The 19,226-nt window shown below is 42.5% G+C and overlaps 1 protein-coding gene across 1 annotated transcript in view; it reads left to right on the top strand.

Moving 5' to 3' along the window:
- The window catches only part of PDE8A (phosphodiesterase 8A), a 159,774-nt gene that overhangs the window by 99,733 nt on the left and 40,815 nt on the right, over window positions 1–19,226 (top strand). The window contains exons 6-9 of the mRNA XM_003268462.4: window positions 4,347–4,435; window positions 10,474–10,552; window positions 12,194–12,331; window positions 19,108–19,196. Of these exons, the coding sequence (XP_003268510.1) occupies window positions 4,347–4,435; window positions 10,474–10,552; window positions 12,194–12,331; window positions 19,108–19,196 (395 nt within the window). The remainder of the gene's footprint in view (window positions 1–4,346; window positions 4,436–10,473; window positions 10,553–12,193; window positions 12,332–19,107; window positions 19,197–19,226) is intronic.

Below are 19,226 nucleotides of genomic sequence, written 5' to 3'. Positions count from 1 at the left end.
ATTTTAATAATAGCTCAGTTTTAAATTCTAGACTATCTTAGTCAGCGCTAGGTGTTTGTAAGGTTTGTGGGGAGGATGCAGGCATTCTTACAGACTTACCTAAGAGACAGAATGAGAATGAGCCCAGAAAGTATTCATCTTTGTGGGAAATGTTCAGAGTAGAGCATCACTATGTGGGAGATACTTTATTCTGGGGGTAATTGGTATCTTGTTTTCAAATAATAGTAAATAAATCTGTGTCTGCTTTTGAGATGATGAAAAGGAAGGTAACCACTGATGAAACAGAAAAGTTAAATAAAACTTCCAAAATAACAAGAGGAAATAGGGAGTTTACAGCAACTTGATCAAATTGGGAAGCTGAAGAAAGATGAAACAACAGTGTAAAATCAGTGAGAAACACGAAGTCAGATAGAAAGAATATAAGCAGGCCGGGCACAGTGGCTCACGCCTGTAATCCCAACACTTTGGGAGGCTAAGGCAGGTGGATCACTTGAGGTCAAGAGTTCCATACCAGCCTGGCCAGCATGGCAAAACCCCGTCTCTACTAAAAATACAAAAATTACCTGGGCGTGGTGGCGCACACCTGTAATCCCAGCTACTCAGAAGGCTGAAGAAGGAGAATTGCTTGAACACAGGAGGTGGAGGTTGCAGTGAGCTGAGATTGCACCACTGCACTCCAGCCTGCGCAATGGGAGCGAGACTCCATCTCAAAAAAAAAAAAAAAAGAAAGAATAAAAACAAATGTATATGAATGGGCTGAATTCTTCCTTTAAAAGATAGGCTGTTAGATTGGGTTTAAAAAGTACAATTCTTTAACACTTATAAGACACTTAATGTGATAAAGGAGCTTAAGTAAAAGAACAGAGGTAGCAAGTAAATGCAGACAAAAAGAACACAGATATTGATATTGCTATATCAGATTAGGTGTAATTTAAGATTTTAGTTTATATGTAAATACAGTTTTATATAAAAAGCACACATTAGGTTATTGATTATATAGTTGTGGCTTTCTTGTGTTTCTCCCTTTTTGGACAACCCCCACAACATACACACACATCAGCACCTGCCTCCATTCCCTGACCTCTAGTAATCCCTGTAAAATTGTATGAGAACAGTTACTCAGCCAGCAGTAAGGCGTCCCAGGTTGAAAGTCAGAAGTCCCCTATGAATCTTTACATCATCTAAAGATCTTTGGATCTTTACGTACCCTAAGCTGCTTGCGTTTGCAACTAAGGCTGCAAAACTGGCTATTCCTTTTAACAAGAACCTTAGAAGCTTCCACTTTCTAGTGAAACTTAGGGGATAGATTATTCCCTCTGCCTTGGGTTATTTGCTTACCTACAGCCGCATGAGGTCATTAAGCCTTGTGTTTGTTTGAGGTCCCTTTGAAAGTACATAGATGCACTGTTGGAAATTTGTGCTTGGTGACTGCCGTGTTTGAAATTCTGCCCAAGAAGTCTATCAGCATAGTTCTGTGGACCAGAAAGAGCATCCTGGTAGAAGGTCAAGTAAATCATGGTCCTTACATTTTCTTAGTATTACTGTGTTATCATGGAGCTAACTTGAAAAGTAACTGACACACACACTCTTGCTGCCTTCAAGCCTGTACACCTTAATCAAGGAATCCCCTGAAGACTTTAATGGAACCACTTTTAGGTGCACGCCCCTGTGAGGACACGTCCATACAAAAAGCCCAGAAGCTTTACAGTAGTCACTTTAGAAGCACCTGACTTAGGAAATGTAGAGGTAGTGGTAGGCTCACCATTTTGTAGGTGAGGAATTCATGTGGGCGACCAGTCCTCAGAGACCACTAACTAATTAGTGCTAACTAATCTCATCCAGAGTCTCTTACTTTTGTGTGACAAAAGGATGCTCAGGTTATTGAGAAGAAGAGTTAGACCTAGAGGAAGGGGATTCTCCCAGTTGTGGCTATAGGCGGTGGTGCCAAGGCTTGAATCTGCAAGCTAGCACCATAATGATATCTCTGGTACAGGGGATGGGGGATAGGAAAGGGCATGAGCTATTTTGTGGGTTAGCCATGATTCAGGATTGAAAAGTAGGTGGAGGACCTGCTAGCCTCCTCAATTGGATTTGGCCATTGAGTCGGTAGACTCACTGCTTGGGTGCGCATTAGAATCACCTGAATAACATCCCTAGGGAGTCTGTTTCAGTTGGTCTGGGGAGGGGCCTGCATGCTGGTGTTTTTTCAAATTGCAGATAATTCTAATATGCAGCTGAGAGTTGAGAACCACTGGGAGAGGCCTAGCAAAGATGGGCTCAGGTCCTAGCTGTGGGCATGATATGCTTTGGAGAAAGTGAGGTTAAGTTAGCTTAGAAGTCTGTAGGATTTGTGGTCCCAGCCTCTTTCATGGGAGGAGGTTAAGGGAGAGGAGACTAACTGCTGTTTAAGCAGAGGGAATAAGCTTCCTTTCTGAGGATCCCTGGACCTGATTCTTCACCCTCCATGCCCTGTGGGATCCTTGGGACAGAAACAAAAGTTGGCAAGGGGCAGGAAAGATGAGCTGTTTAGATAAAGAGAACAATGTTTAGACACACATAGCAAAACAGAAGTTTTGAGGGAGGGGGCAAACAGCAGGAACAAGATGCTGTACATTTGGTCACATGCTAGTTTTTTTTTTTTTACCTTGATTTCTGCTTTTGGAGTAAAAAAGTTTGGTGGATACATAACATTCAGACCAAGTAAAAAGTCTGATTGCATGCATGGGAATCCATTTGTGGAACTGGATAAATACACATTCCCTCCACAGCCCTCACATCCCAAGATCTTACCTGCAGAGGAACTGAGGACCCCTGTCTATCTCAAGACCCCCATTCCTTGTCTCCTGGAGTGGCACAAGCACTGTGTCAAGAAATCTCTTTTCCCTCTCCCTGCCCAGTCAGAAGTGGGTTCCTGTCCAGTGTTTTTGGGTGTTCCCGTGGGGTCTTGGCTAATGGAGGTGAGGACAGCAGGTCTAGCATACTCCTCCCTTCTCAGTCAGTGGGAGCTGGCAGGCATGTCACCTCTGTCAGACCTCTGGGTAAGAAAGGGGCTCTGTTTTGGCCTATAGGTGTAGGCTTTATCATGCTCCTGGCCAACAGGTCTTGCCTTCCCCTGTGGGGGTGACAGTAGCCATTCTTTACATTTATGCGGCAGTTTGTACTTAAAATGCTTTCTCCCATTATGTCTCTTTATTCTCACAGTGACCTTCATTGGGTAGGAACAGTATTCTTTTTCTTGCTTTACAGTTGAGGAAGCAGGCTCAGGAATGTTAGGTGCCTCATATACAATCATACAGCTTTTAAGGCATGAACCAAGGGCTAGATTTTTAGGTTGCTTGACACCCAGACAAGACCCTGATCACAGTTCAGATGGGTCATTTGCGTTCACCGTGGTAGTAGAAGGAACTCTTCAAGGGGACCACTGTCCCAGATTGGTCTGGCTGGGGCTTATAGATAGTGATCTGCAGAAGCTCTGCCTCTTAGGCATCAGCTTCCTCTTCAGCCAGGTAGAGTATTGTCCACTTATTGTGCAGGTAAAAAGCAAAGAGCTCTTTAGAAACGGAGGAGTAATGTTCACAAATATTTTTACATCTGAATAGAACTATATGACAGAACACAGTGGCTGCTAAGATGTCTTCAAGGAGTATTTGATTTGATGGTGGAATGGGTCTATCTTCTCAGAACTATGTAATTCACTTTGTCGTGAGATATTTCCACTATGTAAGGGTTATACAAAATACTTAATGTCCACAGCTATAAGAGACACTGGGCAAATCCATCCATGGCTTCTGCCAGTGCCTCTGCTGTGAAAGATAATCATCTGTCGGCTTCACTGAGCCACTGTTGGAGGTTAGCTCAGGAAAATGTTGCCCATGTCGGGGTTCCCCCTGTGAAATACAGGTGCAAATAGAAATGCAAGTGTATTTTTGCTTGTTGTAAGCTTACATGACTTTAAAGAGGACCAAATACTGTTCTTGAATATACTCTGAAAGCCTAATATAAGTAGGACTTTAGTTAATTAATTTCCTCCTCTACATGTTCTAGCCTTGCTTTATTAGTGACATGAAAACAACCAAAATGCTCTTAACAGACGATGCTGAAAGAAAAGCTTTTTTTTTTTTTAATGAAAGGCTACTAAATGATAGAAGGAAAAGCATTCTTAAACCCTATTTTTTTAAAAGCCAATTTGGTGCCCATAAATTTTCTCTCTTCTGTTCATCATTAATGATAAAGTATTTTTTAGATTTCAGTTGCCAAGTTGAGAAGTTTGTTTAAAGAGTTATTTTTATTGGCACAAATGAAGAAGCACTTTTGTTTATCCACAAAATTCCTCTTTCTGTTTGTAGAGGTATGTAGAAAACCCCAACATCATGGCCTGCTACAATGAACTGCTCCAGCTGGAGTTTGGAGAGGTGCGATCACAACTGAAACTCAGGTAATTCTACCACTTCTGAAAAGCCCTCCAGGCCACACAGGGCAGCATGGCAAGTGAGAACTTCAGTTGTGAGGATTACTTTTGAGCCATAAATGGCCTCTTGCAGAAATGGGATTGGAGAGAATGGAGTGGCAGTTCCCCTCGTGCAGACTTTCTGGAGTCTGCCTGGATGTCTAATAAGGGGTCATTTTAGTGATTAGAGACTCACATTTAAAGATGGAGCCCCCAAATAATAGTAAGTTTAAAAAGCAGAATACAAACTGCATATGCTGGATTATCTGTTTTGTTTTCTAAGGGAAAAAAATGGTTTTAATATACACCCCCCCAATCTATTAACATTAGTTATCTCTGGTAGGTGACATTTTTTTCTTCTCTACAATAAGCATTTTATCTGCTCTTGATAAACAGGGTTTTTATTTTTTTTTTAAGTGAAATGAGTAGAGGCCTCATTCTTTGTAGAGTAAGAAAAGCAGAAAAATTAATATAATTTTATCAGCTTGACAAAAGAAAAATAAAGTCAGCAGCTTCCTATCATTTTAGGTTTCTTCCTTGGGTGTTCAACTGTTCTTTAACATTTCCTTTACTAGGGATCAAAGAGAGAATTGGATCATTTCATTTGTATGTGCCCAAGACAGTCAAAGGGGATCTGAATGGGAGTACCAAGATTAATAAGGACCAGTACAGGGTTCCACGTGTAGGGAAGATAGGTACTTTATAGACAAAACGAAATGAATGATTAGCGGGCAGAGTGTGAGTTAGCAGAGAAGTGCTGCTGAGCAGAGGTGTTTGAAGGCTAGTGTGGTATACAAAAGAGATTTTTATGCTGCTAGATTTTGCAAGGAAACTTAAGGTAGATGGTTGCCCTTGGGCCTGCTTTTTTCCCACTCCTGGGTCATCTCAGCCTGGCTGCAGCACTCCCACAGTGAATTAGGCTACTACCCTCTCTCAGAGGAGAGTAGAATTTTGGAGCAGTAGGTGATGTTGGAGCTTATTTTATCCAATCAAGAATCAGAAACTGAAACCCAAGGAAGTTAACTGACTTACACCCAAGATCTTGTAAGCAGCAAATGGCAAAAATAGTCCTTTAGACTGAAATCCGCATTTTCGAAACTGCATTCATTCTTTCTCCCATCTCTAAATCTGACTGTAACCTCAAACCTTTTCCTCCTGTCTACCTTAGCTGTCATCTACCTTGTAGTCCTAAACTAAAACCCCTGTCTCTTCTACATACATCCCTAAATCCAGTCACTCACCAAGTCCAATTGATCTTACTAATTTTTGGAATCTGTCCACTTAATCTTCATCTCTACTGCTACTCTTAGTCTAGGTCCCTCTCTTTTTACCTGGATTATTGAAACCACCAGTTAGTCTCCCTATGTCTAGTCTTGACTCCTTCTTCATACTCCACACAGACGTAACACATAATTCCATTTGTGTTCCTGTTCTGTGACACCCCAGATAGGCACCCACTGCCTTCAAGATGAAGTCCAAACTCCAAAATGTAGCCTACAAGGGTCTCCATGGTCTGTACACTGCTTACCTCTCTGTCCTCATCTCCCATCATGCCCTGCTTTGTTCTCTGTGCTCCAGCTGGCAGCCAAATTATGATGTCCATTATACAGGGAGATATAAAAATATAAAGGGAAAGGAAATGTGAGGCTAGAGAATTGAGAGAAATATAGAGCCTTGTTGTGTCAGATACTAAAATGCACTAAAAAGCTGTAACAAGCAAGGGTGTCACTGCTAGATTGGTAAACTAGAATATAAAAACCAGAAACAGGCTGGGCGTGGTGGCTCACGCCTGTAATCCCACCACTTTGGGAGGCTGAGGCGGGCAGATCACGAGGTCAGGAGTTCGAGACAAGCCTGGCCAACATGGCGAAACCCCGTCTCTACTAAAAATACTAAAATTAGCCGGGCGTGGTGGTGGGCACCTGTAATCCCAGCTACTCAGGAGGCTGCGGCAGGAGAATCGCTTGAACCTGGGAGGCAGAGGTTGCAGTGAGCTGAGATCGTGCCATTGCACTCCAGCCTGGGCAACAAGAGCAAGACTCCGTCTCAAAAAAAAAAAAAAAAAAAAAACAACAACAAAAAAAAAAACAGACTTGGATATATTTAAGAATTTAGTATATGATCGGCTGGGCATGGTGGCTCACACCTGTAATCCCTGCACTTTGGGAGGCTAAGGTGGGTGTATCACCTGATTTCAGGAGTTCGAGACCAGCCTGGCCAACATGATGAAAACCCCATCTCTACTAAAAAAATACAAAAAATTAGCTGGGCGTGGTGGCGCATGCCTGTCATCTCAGCTACTTGGGAGGCTGAGGCAGGATAATCACTTGAACCCAGGAGGCAAAGCTTGCAGTGAGCTGAGATCGAGCCACTGCACTCCAGCTTGGGCAACAAGAGCAAAACTCTATCTCAAAAAGTAAAAAAAAAAAAAAAGAATTTAGCATATGATTACATGGCTTTTTAAATCAACACAGGAAAAAGTGGACTTTTCAGTGACTAGAATTGTGATAGTTGGTTCACTAGTTGGAAAGAAAGTTAAGCTACATTCCGATGTCACATCCTACCCGCAAAATGAACTCCAATGAATTAAAGACTTAAATGTGAAAAAGTAGGGCTAGCCGGGCACGGTGGCTCACGCTTGTAATCCCAGCACTTTGGGAGGCTGAGGCGGGCGGATCACGAGGTCAGGAGATCGAGACCACGGTGAAACCCCGTCTCTACTAAAAATACAAAAAAAATTAGCCGGGCGTGGTGGCGGGCACCTGTAGTCCCAGCTACTCGGAGAGGCTGAGGCAGGAGAATGGCGTGAACCCGGGAGGCGGAGCTTGCAGTGAGCCGAGATTGCGCCACTGCACTCCAGCCTAGGCGACAGAGCGAGACTCCGTCTCAAAAAAAAAAAAAAGAAAAAGAAAAAGTAGGGCTACATAAGTACTAAAAAATAACAGTGGACATACATAATTGGATGATGATGTCATTATAAACTAACACTTATAAAAGCCACATTTTATAAAGGAAGATAATCAGATTAGACAACATAAAAATGTTACGCTTATCTACAGTTAAAATAAACCTTAAATAATGTTTAAAATTTAGACAAATTACTAACTGGGAAAAATATGTTTGTAACATATAGGACAGACATTAGGTTAATGTCCTAATAAATACATGAAGAGCTTTGATTAATCAATTGAAAAAGATCAATTAAAAATTAGAAAAAATATTAAAAGACATGTTCAAGCGGTTCACAAGAGATATTAATGGCCAATAAATGTGAAAAGATGTTCAACCTCACTAATAAAAACATGCAAATGATTTAACATTTTTTTATTTACCATGTCTGCGAAAGTTAAAAAAAGTATGATAAAACCCAGTAGGGCTTCTCACAGATCCATCTCCTCCAAGCTTGTTATATTGGAGGTGAGAACTTCTTACTGTTTTTTGCTTATTTTATTTTTTGATTTTTTGAGACAGAGTCTCACTCTGTTGCCCAGGCTGGAGTGCAGTGGTACAATCTCTGCTCACTGCAACCTTCACCTCCCAGGTTCAAGCGATTCTCCTGCCTCAGCCTCCCAAGTAGCTGGTATTACAGAGGTACATGCCACCAGGCCTGGCTAATTTTTTGTTGTTGTTGTATTTTTTAGTAGATGCGGAGTTTCACCATGTTGGTCAGGCTGGTCTCAAACTCTGACTAGTGCTAGGATTATAGGTGTGAGCCACCGTGCCCAGCATGTTTTTTGCTTTTTTTTTTTTTTTAAATAACAGCTTTATTGAACTATAATTTACATATTATCTCTTGGTTTTTTTTACATGCTAAAAATGAGCTAATTTTTATTGGCTAAGCTATTGTCTTTAGTGAGACAGTTTAGTAATACCAGCAATAATGTAAAGGCATTGTTTTATTTATCTACTTATTTACTCTGTTGCCCGGGCTGGAGTGCAGTTGTGTGATCACTGCTCAACTCACTACATCCTTGACCTCTTGGGCTCAAGCAGTCCTCCCACCTTAGCTTCTCAAGTAGCTAGGACTACAGATGTATACCACCAGGCCAGCTAATTTTCTATTTTTTGTAGAGACAGGGTTTTGCCATGTTGCCCAGCTGGTCTTGAACACCTGGACTTAAGCGATCTGCCTACTTCTGCCTCCTAGAGTGCTGGCATTACAGGCGTGATCCACCGTGCCTGGCCAGCATTGTTATTTTCAGAGTTTACTTAGTAGTATCTCTGCACTTTATAAGCAGGCAGTTGTTTTCTTTTTTTTCATCTTCTGAGGCCAGAGAATCTTAAAATCATTCTTTGGGAGATTACTTATACAAGGAAAAAACCTGGAAGCAACCTAAATGTCTAGTCATAGGGGATTTATTGAATAAATCATAATATAATCTTAGAATATTATTTAAAGTGATGATAAAGAATTATAATTATTGGTATGGAAAGATTAATGTATAGTGTGCCAGTGAGAAAAGCAGATTATAAAACTGTAGAATATGATCTTGTTTTTGTATATGTATTACATATGCATTTGTACAAGTTAATGCCTAGAACATTTTTCAATGCTTATTGAAAATAATTAGATTTTTTTCTATAAAATAGAATGTTGAGATGTCTAGGTATTGGAATTTCAGGTTATTTGATCTTATTATTTTTAAACAGCTTTATTGAGATATATTCAAAGGATTTTAGTATATTCATAGAGTTGTGCTTCAGTCACCACAATTTTAGAACATTTTTATTATCCCCAGCCCAGGCTGGAGTGCAATGGTGCAATCTCGGCTCACTGCAACCTCTGCTTCCTGGGTTCAAGAGATTCTCCTGCCTCAGGTTCCCGAAGTAGCTGGGATTACAGGCGCCTGCCACCATGCCCTGCTAATCTTTTTTTTGTATTTTTAGTAGAGACGGGGTTTCACCATGTTGGCCAGGCTGGTCTTGAACTGCTGACCTCAGGTGATCCACCCACCTTAGCCTCCCAAAGTGTTGGGATTACAGGTGTGAGCCACCGCCCCCAGCCCAATCTACTTTCTATCTCTGCAGATTTGCATATTCTGGACATTTCATACACTGTGTGATCCTTGTGACTGGCTTACGGTTTTCAAGGTTCATTCATGTTATGGCATATATCAAGACTTCATGTCCTTTTATGTCTGCATAATATTCCATTGTATGGATATACCACATTTTGTTTATCCATCAGTTGATGGACATTTGGGTTTTTTCCATTTTTTGGCTTTTCTGAGTAATACTGCTATGAACATTTGTGTATAAGTTTTTGTGTGGACATAATGGGGCTGTTTCCCAAAAAGGGGCTGCGCTTTTTTACATTCCCACCAGCAGTGTAGGAGGGTTCCTCACTAATACATGTTATCGACTGTCTTTTTTATTATTCAAGTGGGTGTGATATAGTGTTCCACTTATTTTTGTTAATGTTTATTTTCTAATTTTTTTCAATAAACATCGTTACTTGTATAATTTTAAGGTTTTCAAACACGAAGGATGTGAGAAAATGCTCACAGAGGAAGGCTAAGTGAAGAAAGCAGGAAGCAAAGCTGATCATTCTAGATGCCCTCAATTTTGTGAAAATAATTTGTTTAAAATAATAGGTACAAATGATTGACTGCCTTCTCTTTGCCACGCTCTGTGCAGTATTCTTGACTCTATTCTCTTATTTAGTCTTCATGAGGACTCTAAGGTGGTGAGAGGGAAGGCTTGATGGGGTTCAGTCACTTGCCCAGGGTCCCACAGCTGCTGAAGAGCTGTGATTTGACCCTGGTGTGTGGCCACCCTGGCTCACTGGCCCAATGTGTCTTTCCTTCACATTGGAAGGAAAGATGCCACAGTGTGTACATAGTGATGATCCTAATGGAGGAGCTTGCAGGGGGGTATTTATTTCTTCCTTATGTTTTAAAATATTTTCTCCCTTCCTTATAAATCAGACAAAAAATACATTTGAATAAGTTAATGTAATAACCCAAGATTTTATTAGTTTTTGTAGTATTTACGTTAATCATTCCTTTTTTTGTTTACTCATAAAGGGCTTGTAACTCAGTATTCACTGCATTAGAAAACAGTGAAGACGCAATTGAAATTACAAGCGAAGACCGTATTATACAGGTTTGTTATTTTGGAAATCTGTCTTTCTGGATTTCTTGTTTTGTTTTTTCCAACTTTTAGGATTGAACCTCTCCAATATGATTTTTTTTTTTTCTTTTTGAAGTTCAGGAGACCAGTTTTTCCTTTGAGGATTATCAGAACAAAATCAATAAAATATGTAATTTAAAATAAGCTCTCTATAGATTAGAAAACATACTAATAATTAAGGTGCTAGAAAATGCCTGTAGAAATGCCACATTTGCATTCATTATTTCCACTAGTTTGTTTATTTAACAAGGAGAGACTTACTGAAAAGGATGATTGCTGGGGGCTTGGGGGTAGTGCTGTTGTACGAGGGGGTATGGTTGGGGGTAGTGCTGTTGTACGCGGGGGTATGCTCTGACCATAAGGTCTGCGAGTCTTTCACCTTTCTCACTGTTTTTGAAGATAATTTGCACTTACAGAAATATACTAGAAACAACTAAAAGTTTCAGAAATAACATACCTAGTAAGTACTGAATAAATTACACATTATTAGCAAAGTGGGTTTATATAAGTAACTTAAGGCAACGTAGCTTAATGTTTTCGGATAACAGCAAAAAAGGGAGTTGCACCAGAAAAAACATTCGTTTTGTCTGAGAATTAGCTCCACTTTGATTTTACTTCTGGGCTCTCCAGTCTTTCACTTTAATATGACTTGTGACTTCCTTGTTGAAGAGTTGATGGTGTTGACTTTGAGTTGGTGCCCTGAGAGGCAGCACGGGCCAGTGTTTGAGGGCACAGGCTGTCAGACGGGCCTGGGCTCCTTCCTGCTTCAGCTGAACAACTTTGGGCAAGTTGTTTAATCCAGCTGAATCTGCTTTCTCATCTGTGGAAATGGAAGTAATATTAGTAAGAACAACAGCCTGCCTTTTGTAAGGATGTCATGAGGACTAAATGAGTTAATGTATGTGAAGTGTTTACTATAGTGCCCAGTGAGGAAAACAGACCCTGACAGATAGTATCAATTATTGTTTTATCATCATCATCATTAGCACGTGCACAGTTTTCCCATATATTTTCTGCTTATCTTACAGTCATATTTGAAACTTAACCATAAAGCCTTACATTTGTAATTACTTCCTAGTTCATAGCCTGCTTTCAATACATATCATTTATTTGAACCATATGAAAGAGACAAGAGAAATGTTTCATTCCCATGTCTGGATAAGAGTCTCAGAGGGATTAAGTGACTTGCTGAGGTCAATGTGTGGAGGGGGAGGAGAGCCTGAGTGTTTTGCACTCTACCTGGTGCTTTATTCCATCATCCCCCCACCCCCACCCCCCATCTAAACAGCCCTGTTGTAGCAGCTCCTGGTTTGGCCCTGTGCACATCCCTTCCTCTGCCCCTGTTGAAGTGGGAGTGGGCCTGCTGCCCTCCTGGAGCCTCAGGAGAACATAGCAGAAAGCCCAGCCGGGTATCACCCAAGCAGAAGCTCGTCTGGGCTCCAGAATTCTTCGTGGGTTATGTGCTTATGGCTTCAGAACTGCCACGGTGAGCTCCAGGCTCCTGAGCTTTTTCTGGGGAAAAACCTGAAGGGCTTAGGTCGAAGACCTTTGATTGTCCTCTTTTTCAAAATGACTTTTAATTCACTTTATGTTTTTTCTTTTGTCTCCCTTCAGTATGCAAATCCTGCATTTGAAACAACAATGGGCTATCAGTCAGGTGAATTAATAGGGGAGGAGTTAGGAGAAGTGCCTATAAATGAAAAAAAGGCTGACTTGCTCGATACTATAAATTCATGCATCAGGATAGGCAAGGTAAGTAAGAGGTCAGTACCTTTTTTAACTTTCACAACACAGAGAGAAGGAAGACTTAGTGTTCATTGAGTACTACCAGGTAATCTCAGTCTTACTCCTCCCAGCAGCCCAGGGAAGTATAGGGAGTGTTATCCCTGTTATATCCATTTTGCAGGTGAGGAAACTGGGGCCAAGAAAATCTATAATATGATTAGCCAGTAAGCAAAGTAACTTGAATTGACACTTAACAATCATTGTTTTTATCTTTGTAGTAAGTGAGTAACTTGATCTTTCTAATAATTGGTCTTCTTAGTTGTAGATGTTGGCAAATGGTTCTGGGTAAAGAATTGCCAGTAAGGCAACACATTCTCGGAAGACATCCGAGCCCAAGATTTCTCCAAGCCTCATTAATTCATTGAGCATTTTAAAAATGCTTTCTGTTAGCCAGACACAGTGCTAGATTCTGGTATGGAAAGAAGAGCAAAACAAAAATTCCTGCCTTAGAGAGCTCATATTCAAGGGTTGGAAACAGACAAATAAAAGTAACCATTATTCAATAATGTAAGAAGTCACATAATCATGGTGCCGAAGAAACAGGCAGAAGAAAGGCAGGCTCAGTCTGAAAGGTTATTTCTCTGAACCACAGCCTCTGATAGTGCCTCACTGTGACAGATTTTAAAATATGATGAGAAGGAAAAGGCTACTGCTTTTCACAATCATTCGTGGTCCTTTCTGCTGGACTTTTTTTTTTTTTTTTTTTTTTTGCTTTTGGAAGTTGGGTAGAGACTATTAATCTGATTATTTCAAGCATTTGAAAAATTGGTGACTTGTGCTGCCTGCTCTGTGGAGGCACTGATGGAAGTGATACTCTCTCCCCTATGGCATTTGGCTAGTGCCTATCTTGTAGCACAAAACAGCAGCGTACCACAGGGGCAGGGTGCTGTGCAAAGCTTATACTCCACTCATCTTGGACCCCATGAAGACACCATGAATGGGCCTGTTTTTCTTTGCCTTTCCTATGTCTCTGAGCACACAACATTGCCTTGAAGTGAGAACAAGGAAATAATAGGCCAGCTGCAGGGGCTCAGTGAAGCCCTGCCAGGGGAATGACAAAAGTAGGCACTGCTCTATTTTGCCTTCAACTTTTCTGTCGAGGATGGTTTTTGTTTTTTGTTTTTTGTTTTTTTTTTTGTTTTGTTTCGCTTTTTTACTAGAGGGAGTGGAAGGTCCTCTAGAAAGAGAGGTATGAAGGCTGAGTTGGATGAAGAGACCCTCAGGTGCTCAGGTGCACCATGTAGGTGAGGGCAAGTATTCCTTTCCGTGGTTGAGAAGAGCATACTCAGAAGGAGGCCACAGAGCAGCAGTCATCCGAGACCACAGCAGCCATGGTGGGGGCGTTACCATGGCCACCTCAATCCTGGCATTTAGGTTCCTTGCTGCTACTGGATGAGCCAGTGGTTTTGTTGTGAGGTTCAACTGGGTATGAACCAGGATGGTCCTTGTACACCTTGATGTGGCAGAACTTCCACTGAGGCATTCCATGTCCCTCTCAGTGAGGGGGCAAGTAGAGGTAAGGAAGGGATGTGCTATAAGTGCTGGGCTCCATCCAGTTCTGTGTGAACTGTGTCTCACCTCTGCTGGGGTTGTGCTGTTGGGCACCAGGTAACAAAAGTCCTCAAACTTGAATAGCAAGAGACCTGCTCTCTAAAATTGTACTTATTGTGAGCAAAGAATGGGAAACATCATCAAATTATTGACCCCTATGCTGCTTTCCTTTTTTTTTTTTTTTTTTTTTTTTTTTTGCTTGAGACAGGGTCTCATTCTGTCGCCCAAGCTGGAATGCAGAGGTGCAACAGCCTTGACCTCCTGGGCTCAGGCAGTCCTCCCACCTCAGCCTCCTGAGTTGCTGGGACCACGGGCACATACCATCATGTCTAATTTTTTAATTATCTGTAGAGACGGGGTCTCTGTATGTTGTCCAGGTTGGTCTCGAATGCCTGGGCTCAAGCAGTCCGATATCGGCCACCCAAAGTTTTGGGATTACAGGCGTGAGCCACTGCAGCTGACCTGTACTGTTTTATTTCTGAAAAGAGCCTGGGTATTTGTTTCATTTTTCCCAGTTTTTGGGGAGCATGGAAAAGTGACCTTTGTCAGCAACCTGCTGGTCTATGGGCAGCGTGGCAGCAGGGCAGGCCTCTGAGCTGGCCTGTGTTTTGAGGTGAAAGAATCCATAATTCCATCTCCAGGGAGCAGGGCTTGTTGAGGGGTCAGAAGGCCTTATGGCACAGTGCACTGTGATCAGGAAGGGGAATTCAGGCATCTGCTGGGGACCAACATTGCAGAATGGAGACTTAGGAAATGGCCAGATGGCTAGGAGTTGGGGCCTTGGAGCGTCAGATGCTAGGTGTTGGATATTGAAGTTGGACCTTCTTGGGGCAGAAGAGAAATTTTGATGATGTTCAAGCAGGGAATATTATAAACATTTTCCATCTCCACAAACCCCTGCTGCCCACTGCTGTCAGTGGCTCCTCTTGGGTAAAAATAACAGGTATGTTGATTTCCAGCCCCCGCACTCATGCTTCTTTGCATCCTTTATGTATATCCACCTGACTCTTCTCTTTTTTCTTCTTCCCCAAGACTTGTCTATCAGGGCTCTAGAACCCATAGTCTCTCATCTCCTTAGATACCTAAACTTTACATTGTTACTTCTCTTTTAGAAATCTTTTTTTTTTTTTTTTCTTGAGACATGGACTTGCTCTGTCACTCAGGCTGGAGTACAGTGGCACGATCTTGGCTTACTGCAGCCTTGATCTCCCAGGCTCAAGCGATTCTCCCACTTCAGCCTCCCAAGTAGCTGGGACCACAGGTGTCTACCATCACACCTGGCTAATTTTTTAAACATATTTTTTAGAAATGGGGTCTCACTGTGTTGCCCAGGCTGGTCTCAAACTCCTAGGCTCAAGCAGTCCTCCTCCCTCAGCTTCCCAAATTGCTGGGATTACAGGCGTGAGCCACCATGCTTGGCCTCTTTTAGAAATCTTGATTTTTTTTTTCCCTCCCTCAGAAACTGTGTGTTGTTGTTCTTCTGCCATTTAATGGGTGCCAAATAAATGGTGGCTACTTAGATACCTATGATGATGTGCAGCTGCAGAACTCTTTAGCATTTCAAAACTTCTACCTTCATTAGCTCCTGTGCCTTTGGTTTCCTCTCTCACTGGCTCCCCTTTTCCTACTCTTCTTCCTTCTATTTCCTCCCAGATTTACCAGAACTCTGGCCTTTGCCCCCTACTGTTGTCCGCCAGAATGTTCCTTTGTTGTTGAAGTATCTTTTCTGCTCTATGTAGAAATCTCACACTTAGCTGGTTTTAGTGTCAACCTCTTTTCCAAGGTCTGGTTCAGCATCCTACTATCATCTTAATTGTCTAGCAATGGTTTTCTTTCATCTCCCATAAACAAAAAACCCAATCTCTCTTCCAGCTCCTGCTGTCTCTGCTCATGGACCAACCTCACAGTTGCTTTGACTTAGATTCCTGAAATGGTTTTGATCTCTTCCTGCCCGTTGGTCCCCTCCATCAAATCCGCAAGCATTGATGGCTGAAACCCCTGCTTTTGAGGGTCCATTGCCTGGGCCTGACCTTGCTCAGGGCCTTCTTCTCACACTCTGGAGTTACAGTTTGTAACTCTGTCTCCTTGTCCGGAATCCTCCATCTCCACTCGGTCCACCATACACTACTGCCTGATTAGTCTTACTGAGTCATCATTTTGTCGTGTTGCTTCAGCATAGAGCTCATAGTCCTCAGCTTGGCTGCCAGGATTCTATAGTTGAACCTCAGCCTACCTTTCCCATTCAGTAACAAAAGCCCCAAGTGTTCTTTGACAGTTTATCATGTGCACACACTGTGCTCACCCTGGGGATAGGATGGCTGGATGATGATGATGATTTAATTCTCAAGACAACGGGTGCCAAGAGGGACTGCATCAATAGCTTGGTGCATAGCTTGTAGCAGACAGAAGGGAGGTAATAGTCTTCCTCCTGTTCTGAGGGGAGCTTGGCCTGGAGAAAGAGGCCTGTGCAAGCCGCCTGCACCCAAACCAGCTCATTTACTGAATGTTTACTGTATGTCAGGACTTTGCTAAGAGTTTACGTGAATTACCCAACCTAGTCTTCATGATAGTATTCTAAGGTATGACTGTTATTATTCTCAGGAACTAAATCTTTTTTTTTTTTTCCTCGAGACAGAGTCTTGCTCTGTTGCCCAGGCTGGAGTGCAATGGCATGATATTGGCTCACTGCAACCTCTGCCTCCCGGGTTGAAGCAATTCTCCTGCCCCAGCCTCCTGAGTAGCTGGGATTACAGGCGCCTACCACCACACCTGGCTAATTTTTGTACTTTTAGTAGAGACGAGGTTTCACCATGTTGGCCAGGCTGGTCTCGAACTCCTGACCTCGTGATCTGCCTGCCTCGGCCTCCAGAAGTGCTGGGATTACAGGCGTGAGCCGCTGTGCCCAGCTGGAACTAAATCTTATATGATATTTATGCAAGTAAATATTTTTTGTTTCCACTGGTGACTGGAAAACTTATTGACTCTGTTACCCAAGCCAAGCCATTGCCTAAATTGTCCTACTCCTTTAGATGGACTGTGGAACTTTGGCTGGAATGGCCTGTTAGCCTTGACTTGGGATCGCTCAGTCACCCAGGTCTATTCAGAAAGGACAAGAAAATCCTGAATATATATATATATTTCTTTTTGTTTGTTTGTTTGTTTGTTTTGAGACGGAGTCTCGCTGTCACCAGGCTGCTCACTGCAACCTCTGCCTCCCAGGTTCAAGCGATTCTCCTGCCTCAGCCTCCTGAGTAGCTGGGACTACAGGCACATGCCACCACACCCAGATAATTTTTTGTATTTTTAGTAGAGACAGGGTTTCACCATGTTGGCCAGGGTAGTTTCAATCTCTTGACCTCATGATCTGCTCGCCTCAGCCTCCCAAAGTGCTGGGATCACAGGCGTGAGCCACTGTGCCCGGCCTGAATATATTTTTTTAAATGCTGACTGATTGAATTGGTCCCTGTAATTTTTTTTCTCTCTCTCTCTTTTTTTAATGTAATGGCTTTATTGAGATGTAATTTCTATGCCATACAAGTCACCCGTTGAAAGTATACTATTTGATAGCTGGGCGTGGTGGTATGTGCCTATGGTCCCAGCTACTTGGGAGGCTGAGGTAGGAGGATCACTTGAGCTTGGGAGATTGAGGCTGCAACAAGCCGTGGTTGTGCGACCGCACTCCAGCCTGGGTGAACGGTGAGAACCTGTCTCAAAAAATAAATAAAGTATACAATATTGTGGTTTTTAGTATATTCACAGTTTTGCAAATGTGAAACAATCAATTTCCCATATTCCCCTTGATAGTGAGCTTTAGAAGTAACCCTTAGACCTGTCCACTGAAGCCTTCCTTCTAAGGTAGACATGCAAGTTGTGGACATGGAGGACAACCCACTTATTTCTGCCTAGGGAACCCTGTTTAGTCCTTTGTGGTTTTGGACTGCAAGCCTCATCCTCTGGGCTGAGCTCCCCCTCAGAACTGTACTAAGGCCCATACCTCCATTCTACTCCAGTGTGACCTAAGGACTGAGCTGGGCTTTCTGGCTGTTTTTTGATGTAGCCCTTTTTTGGTGCCCGTTGTTTTCAGAATTAGTAAGCATCAGTAATCATCCTTTGATTCTATCGGAGTATTCTGGTTTCTTTTAGATCTGCTTTCCCAGAGGAGTCTGAAGATGAGCTCTTACCATTGGTATTTGGATGCAGGTTGCCATGTACCAAACAAGAATATTTCAGAATTGACCTGGAGTAGGGCTCTGGATAGGAAACTTCAGCTAAGCCAACAAGGCTGCCATGGTGCCCAACACCCGGCCTGGGTCAACTCTAGGTCCTGAGGGACTCTGGAAGGCTAAGAAAGGTTATGGAATACCCTAGGGGTTCAGTGTCCTATTGGGGGTTTTAGGGATTTCCATAGCTTAGGGCCTTGGTGATTTCTTGGAGGAATTCATAACATATTAGGATGGTGACAAAACCCAGCTCCATCCTGGCTTTCCCTACCACCCCAAGATAAAGGGAGTCACCACAGCCTGGTTCTCTTGCTGTGGTCTTGTTCTGTGTAAGCCTCTTTCCCCAGGCTGCACTTCCTGTCTGAAAGAATCCCCACGTTCTGTGTCTGATCAGGAGAGCACAGCTAACGTGATTTCAGCCCTGGGTTTTGAGGTCTCATCGTTTTACTTGAGCTTGGTCCTGGCTGTTATCTCATCCTCCACACCCCATATGTAGGGGGTGAAACCTTCACACATCCCAGAAGGGCCTCAAGCCATTTAGTTCACCTCAGAAGCCGGTAGTGGCCACATAATGGTCCTTTCTGGCCCCTAGTCTGGCTATTCTTCCCCTCCCAAACACAGGTGCAGAGGCTAAGCCCCCTCTTCCACTTCAGCAGGTGGGAGTTATGAGAGGAGGAAGTGAGGGGGAGTGCCCTTTATTTGTGGGTCCAGGACCTCTCTTGTCTGCAGATGGCCACTGAAAATATATGACCACTTAGACTATGGTGACCTGACTTTTGTCAGCAACTCAGAAGGAGATGGACTTTAGAAGTTAAGAAAGAGTTGTCCAATTACCTGAAATCAGTTTGGAGTTGGGATCATTTTTTATCTTAATTGCTTTAGCGATGTAAGTGAATCAGAACTGAAGTGGAAAATGTTCTTGGGTTTATGTTTTCAACACAAAGTATGACGATGCTTACATTCCATTTATAGGAGTGGCAAGGAATTTACTATGCCAAAAAGAAAAATGGAGATAATGTACAACAAAATGTGAAGATAATACCTGTCATTGGACAGGGAGGGTAAGTGGAAAAAACAAGTACATCAATCAA

The sequence above is a fragment of the Nomascus leucogenys genome, chromosome 6 (assembly GCF_006542625.1).
Source record: "Nomascus leucogenys isolate Asia chromosome 6, Asia_NLE_v1, whole genome shotgun sequence".
NCBI classification, from domain to species: Eukaryota; Metazoa; Chordata; class Mammalia; order Primates; family Hylobatidae; genus Nomascus; species Nomascus leucogenys.
The sequence above is the reverse complement of the archived record's forward strand: the minus strand, read 5'-3'. Positions and strand labels throughout refer to the sequence as shown.